General features: G+C 46.1%; 1 protein-coding gene and 1 non-coding gene across 2 annotated transcripts in view; one reads left to right on the top strand and one right to left on the bottom strand.

The window, feature by feature from the left end:
• Positions 1–4,649: 4,649 nt before the first annotated feature.
• Positions 4,650–4,721, bottom strand: trnae-uuc (transfer RNA glutamic acid (anticodon UUC)). Its single transcript has one exon. It is a non-coding gene; the product is annotated as a tRNA-Glu (tRNA).
• An 8,693-nt stretch (positions 4,722–13,414) lies between these two features.
• The window catches only part of LOC144521733 (diacylglycerol kinase zeta-like), a 93,466-nt gene continuing 86,880 nt past the window's right edge, over positions 13,415–20,000 (top strand). The window contains exon 1 of the mRNA XM_078256307.1: positions 13,415–14,116. Within this exon, the coding sequence (XP_078112433.1) occupies positions 13,959–14,116 (158 nt within the window). The 5' untranslated portion in view covers positions 13,415–13,958. The remainder of the gene's footprint in view (positions 14,117–20,000) is intronic.

Genomic DNA, 20,000 nt, shown 5'->3' with positions numbered 1-20,000 from the left:
CTTGACACATGACACTGTCATGACACTGTCATGAACACATGACACTGTCTTGACACATGACACTATCATGACACTGTCTTGAACACATGACACTGTCATGACACTGTCTTGAACACATGACACTGTCATGACACTGTCATGAACACATGACACTGTCTTGAACACATGACACTGTCATGACACTGTCTTGAACACATGACACTGTCTTGACACATGACACTGTCATGACACTGTCATGAACACATGACACTGTCATGACACATGACACTGTCAAGAACACATGACACTGTCTTGACACATGACACTGTCATGACACTGTCTTGAACACATGACACTGTCATGACACTGTCATGAACACATGATACTGTCTTGAACACATGACACTGTCATGACACTTTCATGAACACATGATACTGTCTTGAACACATTACACTGTCATGAACACATGACACTGTCTTGAACACATGACACTGTCATGACACTGTCATGACACTGTCATGAACACATGACACTGTCATGAACACATGGCACTGTCATGACACTGTCTTGAACACATGACACTGTCATGACACTGTCTTGAACACATGACACTGTCATGACACTTTCTTGAACACATGACACTGTCATGACACTGTCATGAACACATGACACTGTCATGACACTGTCATGAACACATGACACTTTCATGAACACATGGCACTGTCATGACACAGTAATGACACATGTACTCTAACCCTAACTCTAACCATAACATGACAAAACCGAATGACATTACAAAAAGAAGCGTTATGTCATAAACGTTTATGACTTGTTTATAATGTTTTATGACACGTTCATGACAGTGTCATGTCACTCGTAGGTAGAAAACTTCAAGTAAAGTGTAACCCAATTTTCACACTGCCATTCTAATATGCACCCTGACTCATCACATGGGCAAACACCTGTCACACAGTTTTACAATAAGCAATCAGAGCTTTAGCATAAAAGGGAACCAGGTGAGCTCTTCTGTTTTGGAGATGTTTTTCTGCCTGGAGATGGAAAGTGTATGACCGAAATCCACAAACGCGTATCCCCCTTCTCCAAGCTATGGAAGACGCATGTGGAGAGATAGCAGTTGATGCTTTTCATGGCTGGATTCACCATGTTGGGCCATATTTCCCCCGCTGCTTGGCCAGGGGAAACACTGCTTGTGATGTGGCCAGACCCAAAGACAAGAGAGGATGCAGCATCGTTTTTACAGTTTTTTACTGTAACTGTATACAGTACATTCTTCTGTTGTTTTGTATGTAGACCACTGTATGTCCAACTTTGTGTTGGTTGGGATGTACACTGTGTACATTGTTTTTGTACTTATGTATGTACTGTCTGTAGTAAGTGTAACACTGAACACAAAGAAGGCCTAAGTCACTATGATGACTGGTGTTTTCCATTCGTCATAGTGTTTGACATTGAGCACATCAGTGTTGAATATATATATATTTTACAGATTACAGATTACACACACACACAGACAGACACACACACACACACACACACACACACACACACACACACACACACACACACACACACACACACACACACACACACACACACACACACACACACACACACACACACACACATACACAGAGGCATACAAACACACACACACACACACACACACACACACACACACACAGACACACACACACACACACATACACAGAGGCATACAAACACACACACACACACACACACACACACACACACACACACACACACACACACACACACACACACACACACAGACACACACACATACACAGAGGCATACAAACACACACACACACACACACACACACACACACACACACACACACACACACACACACACACACACACACACACACACACACACACACACACACACACACACACACAGACACACACAGACACAGAGACACACACACAGAGACACACACAGACACACACACACACACACACACACACCTTTTATATAAAACGTTCTTGTAGTTTCTGAAATCAGCTGTTCTGCAGAATAAGTAAATAAGTACTGTTATTTTAAGTGTATTTCGGTGCTGATACTTTAGTACCAGAAGTACCCACAGAGTGAATAAATGTTTCTCATCCGTTTGAATCAACACGAACAAAGAGAAATCTCCGAGTGCACGTTCTCCTCCTCCGTGACACACTAACCCAACATCTAACAGCAGTGCATTATGGGCCTGTGTTACAGGGCGAAGTAATGAGATTACAGTAACCTGCAGACAATTATCAGAGCGGAGAAGAGAGGCCATCAGGCTGAGAAGCAGCAGGCTGATGAGATTACAGCTGCACATGTTTTATGTCTCCTGCATCGTCCACGGTTAACCCTTCACTGTCTTCAGATCTGGGGAGCAGAGACAAGTCCACACACACACACACACACACACACACACACACACACACACACACACACACAGAGAGACACACACACACACACACACACACACACACACACACACACAGACACACACACACACACACACACACACACACACACACAGACACACACACACACACACACACACACACAGAGAAACACACACACACACACACACACACACACACACAGAGACACACACACACACACACACACACACACACACACACACACACACACACACACACACACACACACACAGACACACAGCTTGAAACAAGCTAGCACGGACTGTTGGTTATCTCTATTTCTAGCACTAAAAAGGCTGAAAACATCACCACAGTCCAACGGTAGCATAGTGAGGGTCCCTACATGTTAACACAAGCACTGAGAACATTGGAAGTGTACAGACAGTTCATTAAAAGGACAGATCTTGGGAGCTACTGTCTTCCTAATCTATCATTGTAATGAACTGCTAGCTTGTTTCAAGCTCTAAACACATTAGATTAGCATGAAAACATGTCCCAGAGAACGACAGAGTGGTTATACATCTGGTATTAACCTCTAGGTTCATTTTGCACCGGATTTGTCCTTTAAGGATTGATTCTGGCAGGAAGTTGTGAGTGGTTCCCTCGTCTGCTGCAGACTCAAAACACACACTGACAGAAACCATCTTCTGCTGTCTTTGGTGATCTGCTGGATGGGTCTGTCACGCTGTTTTGGAAAAAAGGCCCAAAAAAAAGGTTGAAAAAGGCAAAAAAAACGTCCTTTTACTACATGAAGCTAATACTACTGCTGTACTTTTACTGCTTATAGGCTGAAAATACTGCTGGGAAGAACAATCTGAGGCGTTTTGAGAATGCCAATTTCTGACTTTTATTCTGAAAATAACTAAACAAACCCACCAAAAATGATCTTCATAATTTCTCTGATGTGGTAACTTCATGTTGTTGATCAGATGGAGGGAACAGAAGCTGCAGCCGCGGTTTGAACACGTTCAGTTCTGGAGATATAGAGGTTAAAAGCTTCGGAGGCTGAGCCGACGCATCAGTTGCATTCCCTGCAGCGCTGAGCGGAGAGTTTGTCCTCCGCAGTGTTAGATAACACACACACACACTCACACACACACACACACACACACACACACACACACTCACAGACACTGATAACTGGAGGCTGCAGGGGAGTTACAGTCACAGGATCAAACACTTGGACCGGCTGCTTGGGAGAAGAAAGGGTTGCACACACACACACACACACACACATAGACACACACTCACATAGACACACACATACACACACACACACACACACACACACACACACACACACACACACATAGACACACACACACACACACACACACACACACACACACACACACACACACACACACACACACACACACACACACACACACACACACACACACATAGACACACACTCACATAGACACACACACACACACACACACACATAGATACACACTCACATAGACACACACACACACACACACACACACACACACACACACACACACACACACACACACACACACACACACACACACACACACTCACATAGACACACACACACACACACACACACACATAGATACACACTCACATAGACACACACACACACACACACACACACACACACACACACATAGACACACACTCACATAGACACACACACACACACACACACACACACACACACACACACACACACACACACACACACACACACACACACACACACACACACACACACACACACACACACACAGAAGAAAGGCTTGCAATGGGAGAGGGTCACACATGTAAGAGTCTTTTTTTTTTTTTTTTTAAAGCAAAAAAAACATTAAAATCAGTTTTAAAAACTTTGGGGGAACCAACAAGAAAAAGGCCGAAACAAACGTCAAAAACGTCAGTTTATTTTGTTGAAAAACCCTGAAAAAGCCACAAAAAGGCAGAAAATAGGGTCATTTACCCAATTCACAAAAAGCAAACGAACGTAATTTCTTGTCTCCTTTTTATCACACTGTATACTAACGCTACACATTATTAAACACACAACAACAGCTGGGTTGTAGTAGTTGTTTGATGCTACGATAACAGGGAGCGCTGGTGTTTAATAAACCTCCAGGAGACGAGGACACAACTCACATCTCCTCCCTGCCTGAATCAGGCCCTCATGATTCAGATGATCTTAACACTGGTTCCCATACCGGGAGTTGAACCCGGGCCGCCTGGGTGAAAACCAGGAATCCTGACCGCTAGACCATATGGGACTCACGCTCCTGCTCTGTCATCGTGGATCCCGAACGGAGTTCGGAAGAGTCTGAGCGAGCTGAGCGACCACGGACGTTGCTTTGAAGGCTGCTCAGATTGTAAGTTATTCTAAACTAGTACATGAATGTCCTGTAGCGAGTAACGTTGTATCGTATTGTATCGTCACCTGTCTCGGGCGTGCGGTGTTCTGTTAGCAGACTGACGGCATGTAAAGCCAGAGACCCACCGGGCCGATAATCAGGCGTCTGACAGTCTGGCGAGGTCGGTGACCTGAGTCTGGTCGGTGTGTTCCGTGCCGTCGTCCGTCCGAGGGGCCGTCTGCCTTCATTTTAGCTGATCTGACATGTTTAATCGGGGGGGGGGGGGGCACTGCCGGCAGTAGGACTCTGTGTTCACACCTGAAGTTGCAGCATTGTTGTATTTTCCATTTGGTTGTGTTCGCGTTCACACTGCACGTTGTCAAACACACCAAACACTGTAAACACACGTCACGTGGTCGAGGCGGTCGCTTGTTTATTGGACAGAATATCCAAAAGAGTCTGAGCGAGATGAGCGACCACGGATGTTGCTTTGACTGTCGTTAGATGATGTCAGAAACACCTCCTGGGCCCGAGGAAGGAGGAGGAGAGGAGGAGGAGACAGGGAAACGACGGAGGTAAGGTGTGATGTGGACAACGTTAGGTTACCTGTTGCACAGTTACCGTTGGAGTTGGAGTTACCGTACTGGACGATAGCGTTTGCTGACTTTGTGTGTGTTGTCTGCCCGTCGACCACTCAACTTTTAGTTTTTCTGGGTCAAAAAAACACCCAAATTCAATGAAAGTAGTGAACTGATCATTTATTTTACCTGTGACGAGTTATGGCTGTATGGAGACCATGCAGCGTAGGGCGTTAGCGTGCCATAACATGAGTCCCGATATGTGTCTAGCTGTGTCAGGATTCCTGGTTTGTCACCCAGGCGGCCTGGGCGTGTCAACTCCCGGTGTGGGCAGGCAATAGTTGGCCTAAGTATGTCATAAATTAATTTGTCCCTAAGCGCAGCATGAGCGTGGCCCATGCCGTCGTGATGCTGAGTGGCATGAGACGTGCGCTCCTGCACGTGTCAGCTGTGTGGCGTCAGCTTGTCAGCTGTGTGGCGTGAGCGTGGCGTGAGCGTGGCCTGAGCGTGGCCTGAGCGTGTCAGCTGCGTGGCGTGAGCGTGTCAGCTGTGTGGCGTGAGCGTGTCAGCTGTGTGGCGTGAGCGTGGCGTGTCCATTTTTATTTCAGCTCCCATGGTAACAGGTTAGAGCGTGCACACTGCCTGCATGACACGCACGTCTCAGACGCAGACACGTGCATGCTAGAAATAGGACCGACGTCTATTTTTCACGCGACACGCAAGCGTGTTGGAAGCGTTTCCAGGCAACACAGAATAGGAAACATATGTTTATATGTCATTTAGACACAAATACATTTAATAAATGACATTTTGACGCAACTGAAAGGCCACGCTCACGCCACGCAGCCAGTGTGCAGGAGGCCTAACGGACGTGGTTAACGGACGTGGTTAACGGACGTGGTTAACGGACGTGGTTAACGGATGTGGTTAACAGACGTGGTCCCAGTTTGGTTCAGACACCAAAACTACTGAGTTAGGTTGATAAAAAGATGGAGGTTTGGGTTCAGATCAGATGTTTTACATTCTTTTAAAGGCACTTGAACGTTTGTGTTGAACTCAGAGTACAAACACGTCTGGAGGGATCTTTTTTAAGAGAAAGGACTTAATCTCGTGCTGCACCTCTGTTTTAATTGGCTGTCAAAAATAACCTCGGCTTCCACCTCGGAGCAGGCGCCCAGGGGATGAACCGCCGCCACGTGCCCGCGCTGAAGGGCTCTGTGTGGGCCTCGCTGCGGCCATGCAGCCCCCGCTTCACTGCAGCAACACACACACACACACACACACACACACACACACACACACACACACACACATGCACATACATACACACAAACACATACTTGCATATGCACACACACACACACACACACACGCACATGCACACACACGCACACCCGCACATACTCACATACACACACACACACACACACACACACACACACACACACACACCCTCTCTCTGGTTGTGTAGCTGGTGTGGGCTGCTTCACCTTCTTTATGTAAAGCTGCTGTATGTGGGAGGGAGCAGCGCTGCAGAAATGTGATCTAAGTGAGAGGCAGCGAGAGAAAAGCTCTCAATATGTTCACGTTGTTCTTTTTAAACCTGGGAGAACAGACGTGTGCATGATCCTGCTTACTGTAAATGTAAATCAATCTAAAATAAGAATCCATAACAGCCCCAGCAGCCTTTCTGTTTGTAAAGTGAATCTACAAACAGGAACAAGACAAGACCGTGAAATAACATTTAACTGTGAGATGCCGGAGTTGGTCATGCTCATCGCAGGGATCCAGGAGACCGGGGGTTCGGGTCCCGGCTGAAGAGAAAAGGAAACTTTAGGGAACAAATGGGGCTACGTCATGTTGTGCGTCACTGTGGTAACCTTCAGGAAGTGAAGTCACGTCTGATTTGAACCCAAACCTCCATCTTTTCATCAACTTAATGCAGTAGTTTTGGTGTCTGAACCTAACAAAGACTACAGAGAGACGCGAAAGAAAACTACAAATGAGGAAGCAGAGACGTCTAACAGCATTGGAAGAGAGCATAGACAAAATAGCTGTCAGAAAAATGGTATATGATCATTCAGATATGTTGCTGTTTGAGATTCCTAATATGGGTGTAATGAAATGAAAGCCAACTATACTCAGCTGACGTGTGGCACAGGTTGAAGGAGACTGTTAGTGCTGAGATAGGCTGTTATGATTTACATACTTTCCCTCTTGTGATTATTAAACCGTTTGCGTAGAATAATATTATACTGATTACTATTCTCTCTCTCTGTTAAATGAAACCAAAACACAGCTTGACCTCATAAGATAACATGGGAGCCATTGCTTGTCCTTGTCTAAGCACGGTGTGTTCCTGAGGGCAGACATGCTCTCACAGACCAGATAGATGAGACCACGGGGTCTCTGACCAGGTAACAGGTAACAGACGTGGTCTCTGACCAGGTGACAGACGTGGTCTCTGACCAGGTAACAGACGTGGTCTCTGTCCAGGTAACAGGTAACAGACGTGGTCTCTGACCAGGTAACAGACGTGGTCTCTGACCAGGTAACTCTGTCCAGGTAACAGACATGGTCTCTGACCAGGTAACAGACAGTCTCTGACCAGGTAACAGACATCGTCTCTGTCCAGGTAACAGACGTGGTCTCTGACCAGGTAACAGACAGTCTCTGACCAGATAACTTTGACCAGGTAACAGACGTGGTCTCTGACCAGGTAACAGACGTGGTCTCTGACCAGGTAACAGACGGTCTCTGACCAGATAACAGACGTGGTCTCTGACCAGGTAACAGACGTGGTCTCTGACCAGGTAACTCTGTCCAGGTAACAGACGTGGTCTCTGACCAGGTAACTCTGTCCAGGTAACAGGTAACAGACGTGGTCTCTGACCAGGTAACAGACGTGGTCTCTGACCAGGTAACAGACAGTCTCTGACCAGATAACTTTGACCAGGTAACAGACGTGGTCTCTGACCAGGTAACAGACGTGGTCTCTGACCAGGTAACAGACATCGTCTCTGACCAGGTAACAGACGTGGTCTCTGACCAGGTAACTCTGACCAGGTAACAGACGTGGTCTCTGACCAGGTAACAGACGTGGTCTCTGACCAGATAACAGACAGTCTCTGACCAGGTAACAGACATCGTCTCTGACCAGGTAACAGACATCGTCTCTGACCAGATAACAGACAGTCTCTGACCAGATAACTTTGACCAGGTAACAGACGTGGTCTCTGACCAGGTAACTCTGTCCAGGTAACAGACGTGGTCTCTGACCAGGTAACTCTGTCCAGGTAACAGACGTGGTCTCTGACCAGGTAACAGACGTGGTCTCTGACCAGATAACTCTGACCAGGTAACAGACGTGGTCTCTGACCAGGTAACAGACGTGGTCTCTGACCAGGTAACAGACAGTCTCTGACCAGGTAACTTTGACCAGGTAACAGACGTGGTCTCTGACCAGGTAACAGACATCGTCTCTGACCAGGTAACAGACGTGGTCTCTGACCAGGTAACTCTGTCCAGGTAACAGACGTGGTCTCTGACCAGGTAACTCTGACCAGGTAACAGATGTGGTCTCTGACCAGGTAACAGACATCTCTGTATCATGATTTATTACACTTGGTATTATGAAGAGCAGCTGTAGAGAGCTGTACGTTAGGTCATCGTCAGAATGCCTCCTTGTTGGGTTCTCAAGTAAAATGAACTGTAATATATCTTCAGTGGTCTCTGTCTATTATTTGATAATGACATTATTCTAACATAGGCCTCCACATTCTTCGTATGAGATGGCCCAATATAACAGTGATAAATGATCACGTTTGTACATGGCTGACAGGTTTCATTTTTACCCCAAAATGGAATAAAGTGTGAAGTGGGGTCATGCCAGTTTGTTGTACATCAGTTAGGTTTTGGTGTGTGAGCCAAAGATGAACCTACTCACTGTTTCCAGGCTGCCATTTGTCCATGTTAAATTGTGATGTCACCAGTTAACATGGGCGTATATATTTCTCTCATATGTTAACCTGCGTTAACTTAGACTAAAAGTCCAATAAAAGTCCAATATATAGATAGAAACCACTAACTCATTTCAGCGGGGTGTGGTGTTGTGATGTAGACGATGTAGAAGCTGGTCTGTCAACGTTCTGTCCACAGGTTCAAATCCCAGCTAGATAGATAGATAGATAGATGGAGAGATAGATAGATAGATGGAGAGATAGATAGAGAGATAGATGGAGAGATGGAGAGATAGATAGATGGAGAGATAGATAGATAGATAGATAGATAGATAGAGAGATGGAGAGATAGATGGAGAGATGGAGAGATAGATAGATAGATGGAGAGATAGATGGAGAGATAGATAGAGAGATAGAGAGATAGATGGAGAGATAGATAGATAGATAGATATATAAAGATAGAGGAAATTCTAGATCACTAGCTCTCTAGTGTAGGGGTCTTCACCTTAACTGAAAGAGAGATGGAGCAGGACCCCCGACTACATAAACTGGAAGAAATGAAGAAGTATATTAAACTGGGCCAACAATAACGTGTAGGGCAGCCTAACGCCTTTATACCATAGAATACTAAGCTATTTAAACAGCCTTAGAAGGGCTGCCATGTGCTAGTCTGACTGTGTGTGTGTGTGTCTGTGTGTGTGTGTGTGTGTGTGTGTGTGTGTGTGTGTTTGTGTCTGTGTGTGTGTGTGTGTGTGTGTGTGTGTGTGTGTGTGTGTGTGTGTGTGTGTCTGTGTGTGTGTGTGTGTGTGTGTGTGTGTCTGTGTGTGTGTGAGAGTGTGTGTGTGTGTGTGTGTGTGTGTGTCTGTGTGTGTGTGTGTGTGTGTGTGTGTGTGTCTGTGTGCTAGTCTGTCTGTGTGTGTGTGTGTGTGTCTGTGTGCTAGTCTGTGTGTGTGTGTCTGTGTGTGTGTGTGTGTGTGTGTGTGTGTGTGTGTGTGTGTGTGTGTGTGTGTGTGTGTGTGTGTGTGTGTGTGTGTGTGTGTGTGTGTGTGTGTGTGTGTGTGTGTGTGTGTGTCTGTGTGTGTGTGTGTGTGTGTTTGTGTGTGTCTGTCTGTGAGAGTGTGTGTGTCTGTGTGTGTGTGTGTGTGTGTGTGTGTGTGTGTGTGTGTGTGTGTGTGTGTGTGTGTGTGTGTGTGTGTGTGTGTGTGTGTGTGTGTGTGTGTGTGTGTGTGTGTGTGTGTGTGTGTGTGTGTGTGTGTGTGCTAGTCTGTGTGTGTGTGTGTGTGTGTGTACTAAGTAGACAACATGAGGGATAAGATGGCGGCAGGGATTCCCCCGAGAGGAAGTGAACGAGGGCGTGTTGAACCACTAATGAATTTGGGAGGATCTGTCGGGATGAATTCATTAATGAATTGTTAGCCTTCAAGTCTCATATGGTCTAGAGGTCAGGAGTCCTGGTTTTCACCCAGCTGGCCCGGGTTCAACCCCTGGCATAACCTTGGAGATTTAAACCCTCCTTGTTGTCTTCCAGGCAGCGCGGCCTCCAAGGCTCTAGGATTAGGCAAGGGTTAGGGTTAGGTGCTGTCGGTACCTGAGATGTGCAGATGTTAATCCTGCTGTCAGCTAGCAGTTATCTGAACTTTGGGTTAGGTGCCTTGAAGTCAACGTTGAGGGCTTAAAACACCATCGAGCATTAACCTTCGTGTTGTTTCCCATCAACCAACAAACTTTTAGTTTTTCTGGGTCAAAAACCTTTCCCCTCCCGATGTTTTTGGCACTTTTTCGGATGGTTTTGTTAATATTTTTCTGCACCTTTTGACGTTTTTGTGGGGAAGGTCTGGCAATGAGAAACTAGGCCAGCTGTTTTCAAAGTTTTTTATATCAGAAATATGGGTTTCTTATTAATAATAATAATAATAAATTCTTTTCATGGACTCAAAGTCGGGTTGTTTTATTTAATTTCATGGCTTTTGAAAAAAAAAAAACATTGACATAAACCAGTCTGTGATCCACTCAGCATCCTCTGATCTCAACTAGTCTGTTAGTCAAAATAATTCATAATATCTATCTGAAAATGAGGTATAAAGTCATTTTATTAGGTTTATTGACCATGAATTTAAAAAAGCGTTGAAAAGACGGACAAAAAACGTTTAGGAAAGCGTCAAAAAAGTCAGAAAAGATTCCAAACAAAACACGTTTTTCAATTTTGACCCTGAATGACAAGTTCATGAACGGCGGTGAAGACACCACCAGGGTTGAAATCATCTCTAAGCGTGTGTACTGTTCATTGTCATTCCCAGAAAGAACCAGGCAGCCCTGCCTTGTTGCACCGCCCAACGTTGTCCTCTGATGGTGACATCTTCAGCGTGTAGCTCGCTAGCTCGGAGGTTGCTGTTGTTTCCCGAAGCAGACTGATGTCATGAAGAGGCGTATGTACGACACGCCAATCCGTATGCCGTTATTGGCGTGTTGTCAAGACGCATACTCGCTTTTTAGCGTGTTTATCAACGCCGTTTGGCCTCCATTGACTTACCTTACGATTGCATGTGAATTGACGCCGTAGCGAGTAGTATGAAAGGCCGAAAATCTGCGTAGGGAGGTTGGTCGGGGGGAGGACGGGTCAAACACAGGACTTTCACCCAGGAGAACGGGGATCGGTAGCCTCACTATAACACGTAGCCTCGCTATAACACGTAGCCTCACTATAACGCGTAGCCTCACTATAACACGTAGCCTCGCTATAACACGTAGCCTCACTATAACGCGTAGCCTCACTATAACGCGTAGCCTCGCTATAACACGTAGCCTCGCTATAACACGTAGCCTCACTATAACACGTAGCCTCACTATAACACGTAGCCTCGCTATAACGCGTAGCCTCGCTATAACACGTAGCCTCACTATAACACTTAGCCTAACGATTACACGTAGTCTCGCTATAACACGTAGCCTCGCTATAACACGTAGCCTCGCTATAACACGTAGCCTCGCTATAACACGTAGCCTCGCTATAACGCATAGCCTCACTATAACACGTAGCCTCGCCATAACACGTACGTAGCCTCGCTATAACACGTAGCCTCGCTATAACACGTACGTAGCCTCACTATAACACGTAGCCTCGCTATAACACGTAGCCTCACTATAACACGTAGCCTCGCTATAACACGTAGCCTCACTATAACACGTAGCCTCGCTATAACACGTACGTAGCCTCACTATAACACGTAGCCTCACTATAACACGTAGCCTCGCTATAACACGTAGCCTCACTATAACACGTAGCCTCGCTATAACACGTAGCCTCACTATAACACGTAGCCTCACTATAACGCGTAGCCTCGCTATAACACGTAGCCTCGCTATAACACGTAGCCTCGCTGTAACGCGTAGCCTCGCTATAACGCGTAGCCTCGCTATAACGCGTAGCATCGCTATAACACATAGCCTCACTATAACACGTAGCCTCGCTATAACACGTAGCCTCACTATAACACGTAGCCTCGCTATAACACGCCACGTGGCTTTAGAAAGTGCCTGTGTCGGGCTCGGGTCGGGTTCAGTCAAAGAAATGCGGCCCGATCCGAAATCTAGCTCCCAGGCTCACCCCTCTCTGTCAAAGCCCAAAAAACCAACAGGTGAACAGGTGAAGCAAACACATATGTTCCGCTCAAACCGCTCATGAACACGCCCACCACCTACAATATAATAATCAATAAATAATATAAATGAGACCATAAACAACATAATGTGTGGCCCCTACACTAAGCCTATCTTTTTTGTTTGAATACATTGTTGTATTTCCAAAAAACAGTCAAAGTTCAGAACTTGATCTTTCAGTTTCACAGCTTTTTCTCTCCAAATAATGAAACATTTGGCACAGATTTAACTCCATACTCCGCCTGCCGCTGCTGCAGCTCTGGAGAGGAGAAAATGAGTTCATTTCCTCGGCTTTTTTTAGCCTCCTCAGCAGCTGCACAGCCCCAGAAGCTCCAGCAGGTGGAGAAAACAAGGCACTCACCTCTCCGCTCTCAGCCAATCACAGGCAGGCAGAGCCCGGGGAGGGGGCGGGGCTTGTGGAAAGAGAGGGAGAGCCACAGAGCTGAGATAAAAAGTGTCAAAGAACAGAGAGAGAGAGAGAGAGAGAGAGAGACGCGAAGCGGAGGACTGAAAGTGTGAAGGAGAAGAAATGGAGAAGCAACTGGGTGAAAAAAAACTACACTTCCTGCTTTGCGTTTTTCCGTTTTGAAACTTCCTGGATTTGCAGCTGTGTGAGCGCGTGTCTGTGCGTTTCTGTGCCGAGAAAGAAGAGAGGAAGAGAAGGAGGAAGAGCAGCATGACATGAGGAGGAGAGAGGCTTCCTAAAAGGCTGCCGGGAGGGAGGGTGAAGACTAGAAGGAAGTCCGAGGAAACTCAGCGCTGTAACAGTTGGTTTTGGTTTTGCAGCTTCTGGCTGTCAAAACTAAAAGTTGGTTGAGGATCAAGAGAAGCTGTCAGAATGGCTGGCGTGCAGTGCTTCAAATCTGACAAACTGTGAGAGAAGGGAGCAGGAAGGAAGGGAAGGAGGGAACGAAGAAAGGAAGGAAGGGAAGGAAGGGAAGGGAAGGGAAGGCAAGGCGGCCATGGATCCGGAGCAGCAGCCCGAGGAAGAGCCGCCGGCTCCGGACAACTGTCCCCCGCTGCAGGATGAAGGGGAGGCGGCCTCCTCCTCCTCTGTCTCCGCCCCCCCCTGCCTCCACAGCAGCAGGACCTTCACCGGCCTCAGGATCTTCTGCAGGAGGTCAGTGGCTGCTTTCTGCTTTTAAAGTTTAAGTTTAATTGCCATTTCAACCATATACCCTGTCAGTGTTTCACCGTGGCTCAAGTGGTGTTACACATTTAAAAAATATACATTTCTACGGAAGCTGATTGGGGTCATAGCTGGAAAACGTCTTTGATTTCTAAATTTAAAGTCAGAAATGTGATTTCTGACTTTAACTGAACTGGATCCTCTTGTGTGAGTTTCACAGTATAAAATACAAGTTTACACACACACACACACACACACACACACACACACGCATACATACAGATGCACACACACACACACACAGACGCATACATACAGATACACACACACACACACACACACACACACACACACACACACACATATATACACACACACACACACACACACACATACAGACGCATACATACAGATACACACACACACACACACATATACAGATAAACACACACACACACACACACACACACACACACACACACACACACACACACACACACACACACACACACACACACACACACACACACACACACACACACAGATGCACACACACACACACACACACACACACACACACACACACACACACACACACACACACACACACACACATACACGCACACACACACACACACACACACACACACACACACACACACATATATACAGACAAACACACACACACACACACACACATACACACACACACACACACACACACACACACACACACACACACACACACACACACACACACACACACACACACACACACACACACACACACACACACACACACACACACACAGACGCATACATACAGACGCATACATACAGATGCACACACACACACACACACACACACACACACACACACACACACACACACACACACACACACACACAGACATAAGTTAGGTTCACCGTGAGGCCGAAAAACACGAACCCTCTTTTATTGAGGTTATGGAAGATGGTCATGAGGCCAAGGGTGGAACATGTGTTTGATTCATTCAGAAATGTGACTTTAAATTCTTAACTGTAATCCTTTCACGGTACAAAAATACAAGTTTACAATCACAACGTGCAAAAGATGCATAAGAAGGTCTAAAGAAACAGAGATTTCTGACTTCAAACTCTGAGCTCTTTCTTTGGCTTAACTTTCACAAAGTTCCTGAACACGAAACAGGTCGTATGTTCAGACCGTGCAAACCAGCGTGCTCAAAGGTCGGAAGATGCTAAAGCAATACATGCCAAACACACTAATGGAGAGACGTCAGAGGGAGGGGGCTGCTCCTTGGAGGAGCGCCCCGAGCAGCTGGGGGTTGGGTGCCTTGCTCAGGAGCACCTTGGCAGTGCCCAGGAGGTGAACTGGCACCTCTCCACTCTGCCTGCACGATCAGTCGTTATCTCGATTCACTCCTATTCACGATTACATTTTTAAATGACTTCGATTTTTATTTTTATTTTTGTTCCCATTGAAAGCATTTGACATGGATGTGTTTTAATTATGTCAAGACATGTTGAAGGAGTCCAGATGGAGCCTGTATCAGGGCCATATTTAGTCCAGATGGAGCCTGTATCAGGGCCATGTTTAGTCCAGATAGAGCCTGTATCGGGGCCATGTTTAGTCCAGATGGAGCCTGTATCAGGGCCATATTTAGTCCAGATGGAGCCTGTATCAGGGGCCATATTTAGTCCAGATAGAGCCTGTATCGGGGCCATATTTAGTCCAGATAGAGCCTGTATCAGGGCCATATTTAGTCCAGATGGAGCCTGTATCGGGGCTATATTTAGTCCAGATGGAGCCTGTATCGGGGCCACATTTAGTCCAGATGGAGCCTGTATCGGGGCCATGTTTAGTCCAGATAGAGCCTGTATCGGGGCCATGTTTAGTCCAGATGGAGCCTGTATCGGGGCCATATGTAGTTCTATGTGTTATATGTCACTATGTCTGGTAGCCTGCTGTACCTAAATGGCCAGTATGGACTATGTTTCCTGTATTTATTGAAGCCTCTGTGTTAAAGGCTCGTGGTGATGATCAGTGTGTTCTAGGTGTTTGGTGCTGCCGTGTGTTTTGTTGCTCGTGTGTTTACAGGCTCCTGCGTTCAGTAAACATTACACTCGGTGAGAAAGGAATCGTGGCAGAGAATCGTGATATCAATTTTAAGCTGAAAAATCGTGATTCATATTTTTCCCCGAATCGTGCAGGCCTAGTATAAAGTACAAGTTTATAAACACAAAAACATGTCGTATGTTCAGACAAAACGTGCAAAACCAACATTGTGCTTAAAGTGTGAAAGATGCTTAAGAATTGAACGTCTTTATTGACGTTCCTACGGAAGCTGATTGGGGTCATGGCTGAAAAATGTCTTTGATTTCTAAGTTTCTGACTTTAAACTCTGAACTGGATCCTCTTGTGTGAGTTTCACAGTATAAAATACAAGTTTACAATCACACATCAAAGCTGCTACACACACACACACACACACACACACACACACACACACACACACACACACACACACACACACACTTACTTACACACGTTAAGATTACGACTACACCAAACACAACTAATGAACACACCTCTCCGGGAAGTGAACTCCGCTCTCTGGCTTTAAACCCCCCTGCATGTTAACACCCCTGTATGTTAACACCCCTGTATGTTAACACCCCTGTATGTTGACACCCCTGCATGTTGACACCCCTGCATGTTGACACCCCTGTATGTTGACACCCCTGTATGTTGACACCCCTGCATGTTGACACCCCTGCATGTTGACACCCCTGCATGTTAACACCCCTGCATGTTAACACCCCTGCATGTTAACACCCCTGCATGTTAACACCCCTGCATGTTAACACCCCTGCATGTTAACACCCCTTGACACCCCTTGACACCCCTGCATGTTAACACCCCTGCATGTTAACACCCCTGCATGTTGACACCCCTGCATGTTAACACCCCTGCATGTTGACACCCCTGCATGTTGACACCCCTGTATGTTAAGATTCACAGTAGATACCCGACCCGATCCTGACAGGACCCGACGGGCTGGGTTCGGACAGGTGTGTGTGTGTGTGTGTGTGTGTGTGTCTGTGTGTGTGTGTCTGTGTGTGTGTGTCTGAGTGTGTGTGTGTGTGTGTGTGTGTGTGTCTGAGTGAGTCTCTGTGTGTGTGTCTGAGTGTGTCTGTGTGTGTGTCTCTGTGTGTGTGTGTGTGTGTGTGTGTGTGTGTGTGTGTGTGTGTGTGTCTCTGTGTGTGTGTGTGTGTGTCTCTGTGTGTGTGTGTGTGTGTGTGTGTCTGTGTGTGTGTGTGTCTGTGTGTGTGTGTGTGTGTGTGTCTGTGTGTGTGTGTGTGTGTGTCTGAGTGTGTCTGTGTGTGTGTCTCTGTGTGTGTGTGTGTGTGTGTGTGTGTGTGTGTGTGTGTGTGTGTGTGTGTGTGTGTGTGTGTGTGTGTGTGTGTGTGTGTGTGTGTGTGTGTGTGTGTCTCTGTGTGTGTGTGTGTGTGTGTGTGTGTGTGTGTGTGTGTGTGAGTGTGTGTGTGTCTCTGTGTGTGTGTGTGTTAGTGTGTGTGTGTCTCTGTGTGTGTGTGTGTCTCTGTGTGTGTGTGTGTGTGTGTGTCTCTGTGTGTGTGTGTGTGTGTGTGTGTCTCGTGTGTGTGTGTGTGTGTGTGTGTGTGTCTCTGTGTGTGTGTGTGTGTCTGAGTGTGTCTCTGTGTGTGTGTGTGTGTGTCTCTGTGTGTGTGTGTGTGTGTGTGTGTGTGTGTCTCTCTGTGTGTGTGTGTGTGTGTGTGTGTGTGTGTCTCGTGTGTGTGTGTGTGTGTGTGTGTGTGTCTCTGTGTGTGTGTGTGTGTGTGTGTGTGTGTGTCTCTGTGTGTGTGTGTGTGTGTGTCTCTGTGTGTGTGTGTGTGTGTGTGTGTGTGTGTGTGTGGTAAGTGGGTAGAAGAGAGAGGGAGAAAGAGAAGGCGGACGTGTAGATGCGATCAGAGCAGAGTTGGTGGAATAAGTTTAGGTTTTGGACATTTGTACATTGAACATGTTAAAGGAAACAGCTGATTATGCAGGTGTGTGTCTGTGTTAACTAAGGCGGAGCTACTTCATCGATTCTGCGATATAAATCAATATTTTTCTTCCCAAGAAAGTATAGATTTTTAAGCCGCGAGTATCGATACATAAGTCCCATTCAAGTCCCCGTGTTTACCCCCGTTCACGTTGCAGGGCAGTCGGGACTCACCCGGAATTGGCGAGCGGCTGAGCCTCTCAACATCTGATGAAGATCTTCTAAACTGACCTCTGATCTGAAATGAAGACAGATTCAGCAGCTGGGGCCTGTTTCTCTCTTCAGATGTTTCCAGAAACACGTTACGGTGAACTATTTTAGGACAATATGAGGTCGTATTCTGAACGAGACGCCGTGACGGTCTGGCTTTGAATCTCTGGAGAAACCAGACCCACGTGACGCGTTCGTCCAATCAGCTGCCGGTTTTCATTTTCTGGGAAACAATCAGACTGTTAATGGAAACAGCCATGCTGCTATGTTTACTTACCTGGTGGCCAGACTGGCTACCTCATATGTTCAGTGTCAAGCTACAAACGCTGTCAAAGAAACTGTTCACAACAGGCCACTTGCTGCACTTTTTAACTCTCTATTGTTAATTGCAATACTACACTTTATTTACTTTTCAAAGGCCTGTAAGCTTTCAATGAATGGACTCATTCTCTCAACACTTCTTTGATTCACTTTGTCCAGCATTTGCAAGCTGTAGACTGTCTGTCCAGTCAGAGACATGTATTGTGTAACTGATGTTTTTAGTTTTCAGTTCAGTTAATTAAATCCAAGTAAAAGGAACAGTCACAAGATGTCACCAACATCACTGTCCCCTTTAAATCTTTCAGAAAATGATGTAAGTGTATCGACTTATATCGTATCGTTGGCTAAATATCGTGTATCGTGTCGTGAGATTAGTGTATCGCTACAGCCCTAGTGTTAACGTGAGCTTGTTGTCCCGTGTGAGCTGATGACCTCATCTGTTGACATTTCTGAATGTCTTCCTCCAGCTGCTTCAGAAAAGCTTTCACACAAACACACCTCCATGTGTCGTTAGTCTGAGAAAATAATCAGATTTTAGCTGTCGGACTCGGACAGGAAAATGCAGCCTGATCAGCACTCTATTTAACAGTATAAAATACAAGTTTTATAAACACAAAACGTGTCATATGTTCAGACAAAACGTGCTAGCCAAAGTGTAGAAGATGCTTAGGAAGAGAACACCTTCATTGAAGTTTCTACGGAAGATGATTAGGGCCACGTGGGACATTTTTTTTTTATTTCTGTCCCCTAATACTGTATCTGAAGTCTCTTTTATATAGACCTTAGTGGTCCCTAATACTGTATCTGAAGTCTCTTTTATATAGACCTTAGTGGTCCCCTAATACTGTATCTGAAGTCTCTTTTATATAGACCTTAGTGGTCCCCTAATACTGTATCTGAAGTCTCTTTATATAGGCCTTAGTGGTCCCCTAATACTGTATCTGAAGTCTCTTTTATATAGACCTTAGTGGTCCCCTAATACTGTATCTGAAGTCTCTTTATATAGACCTTAGTGGTCCCCTAATACTGTATCTGAAGTCTCTTTCTCATGGGGGGCCAATGCTCTGGGTGGGCCAAGCAGAGAAAGGGGAGGTAACCTTTCCCCTTATGACGTCATAAAGGGAAGATTCCAGATCGGCCCATCTGAGCGGCGTCCGTTGGTCCTTTGGAAATGGGCTGTGAATGAAGCTTCCCCAGACCCTTCTCAGTTACAGCTGAGAAGGGTCTGGTGTCAACAGGGCTAGGTGTCTTTTTTTGACAAGGAAAAGTTGACTAGGGCG

Source organism: Sander vitreus, chromosome 8, assembly GCF_031162955.1.
Source record: "Sander vitreus isolate 19-12246 chromosome 8, sanVit1, whole genome shotgun sequence".
NCBI classification, from domain to species: Eukaryota; Metazoa; Chordata; class Actinopteri; order Perciformes; family Percidae; genus Sander; species Sander vitreus.
Note: the sequence above shows the minus strand (reverse complement) of the source record. Positions and strands in the feature narration are given on the sequence as shown.